At 44.1% G+C, this 1911-nt stretch overlaps 1 protein-coding gene across 1 annotated transcript; it reads right to left on the bottom strand.

The window, feature by feature from the left end:
• Positions 1-584: 584 nt before the first annotated feature.
• On the bottom strand, positions 585-1495 carry LOC149828877 (photosystem I reaction center subunit II, chloroplastic-like). The gene has a single exon (XM_090017775.1). The coding sequence runs from the start codon at positions 1367-1369 to the stop codon at positions 749-751; it is 621 nt and encodes a 206-aa protein (XP_089873901.1). The 5' UTR covers positions 1370-1495; the 3' UTR covers positions 585-748.
• Between the last annotated feature and the right edge of the window lie 416 nt (positions 1496-1911).

Below are 1911 nucleotides of genomic sequence, written 5' to 3'. Positions count from 1 at the left end.
ACTATTCAAAGACCATCATTTGGTAAGTGAATGTCCAAGTTTTTATTTGATATAAACTTTTAAGACACTTATAAGCAGGAAATTGATTTCTGGCATCTCAATAGAAATATGCATAAGCTTCTGAACTCCAATTATAACAAGGATATATTGGGTAAGTGAAACAAGCCTCCTAGCCTATGTTACCTAATGGAGGGAAAAACAGGGCCCCAGAAATCAAGGTTCCCGACTCTCTTTGCAGGTGTACCTCCCTCTAGAGCAAAGGCCAAAGAATTCCTTGCCTAATTCTATGGTCATTTACCAGTACCTTTACATAAGAGAAACTGACCCAAAACCCTCCATTAAATTGAAATTTGAATGCTCTTTGCATCATTTAGAAAACATACTTGCATTGCCATTCAATCACACTCACTGTAGAATGCTCAATTAAATACGCGTAGGCAAACTTAGGCATCGTCCATCATGGCAGGCCTAGCATACAGTCATGGAAAACATGAAATGCAGATCTAGAATATCAAACAAGCATGTATGAATCTGTCTGATAGCGCCTGTATAAGAAATCTCATAATGCACACAAACATAGCTGATAATGAAAAGCACACGGAGTCACTTACATTACTAAAACACATATTGAAGTCAAAGTTACTCATGTACCAATGCCTAATAATTGCGCAAAGATAACAAAGCATAAATACACATCATCATATATGCGTCGTAGACCACCACATCAAGCTTTCAACCAGATGTCACCTTACAAATCATAGGGTTGCTTGCCTGTAAACTTGACCTCAATGGGGCTCACATTCTTCCCTATAGACCTGAAGTTCTGGCCCACCCCTTGGCGTCCAGGGTTCACCTTCTCAGGGTACACACCATCCTTAGGGTGAAGATATTGCACCTCCCCATTGGGAAACACCCTGTAGAACTGGTACTTGATCTTGTACTTGGACCTTAGCCTGGTCCCCAGGGCCAAGCATTGCTCCTTCCTTGCAAGCTTCAATAGGTTAGGACCTTGCCTCATGATGGCTGCACCTCCTGTGGGCATCTCAAAGATTTGCTCCTTTGGTGAGTCCCATGTTATCACATAGAACTCCTCCACTTGTGCCTTACGCAGCAGCCCGCCGGTGCTACCGCCGAAGATCGGTGAAGGTGTGTTCGGATCCAACTCCGGTGGCGTAAAGCCAACAGGGGCTTCCTTCTCCTCAACTGCAGCTGTGATCACTAGGCGTGATGGAGTGGTGGTGGACTGTAATTTCCGGCCTGAGAACGATGAATTCGATAGCTTGCTTGGGACTAGAGACCGCACCGGGTTGCTGTATTTCGATGCCGAGATGGCCGGAGTGAAGAGGGAGGCTTGGGTTGCCATAGCCATGAATGGTGCAGAGGTGGTGCTGGTAGAAGGTGGAGTGTAAGATGGAGAGGGCGAACAAGGGAAGGTTTTGTGGTAGCCAAGTGGAAAAGGCTATGGGATACAGATAAGGCGATAGAGTGATGAACCAATCATATCACGCTCTTCTGATCCAACCTCTTCTGTTATCATCTTGGAACATTTTCGAATCTTTATCATGGCCCAGATTAAAAGTTTGGCCTTGCAATCACATTTTATATACAATTTCAAGAAAACCACAATGCTGGGGATAGTTATGGCATTTTACAAAGTTTCCCTATCGCTCGTACCTTCAAGATATTTGTTCCCATTTTAGTTCACATACCCAGACAAGAAGGCTAATAGGCCCGGGTCGGTTACAACCAAGCCAACATGATATTGATCCATAGGGATGTGCGGAAGCAGATCAGGTCATGCTGAACATGAGCGTTTTTGCTCATGCCAACATCGTGGCCGTCCGATTTGTATTTTGAAAAGCTAAAAAGTCAACAAAACTATGTGGCATTCATCCAAAATGCAAACAGACG

This window comes from Nuphar pumila, chromosome 9, assembly GCF_984573655.1.
Source record: "Nuphar pumila chromosome 9, dmNupPumi1.hap1.1, whole genome shotgun sequence".
Classification (NCBI taxonomy): Eukaryota; Viridiplantae; Streptophyta; class Magnoliopsida; order Nymphaeales; family Nymphaeaceae; genus Nuphar; species Nuphar pumila.
The sequence above is the reverse complement of the archived record's forward strand: the minus strand, read 5'-3'. Positions and strand labels throughout refer to the sequence as shown.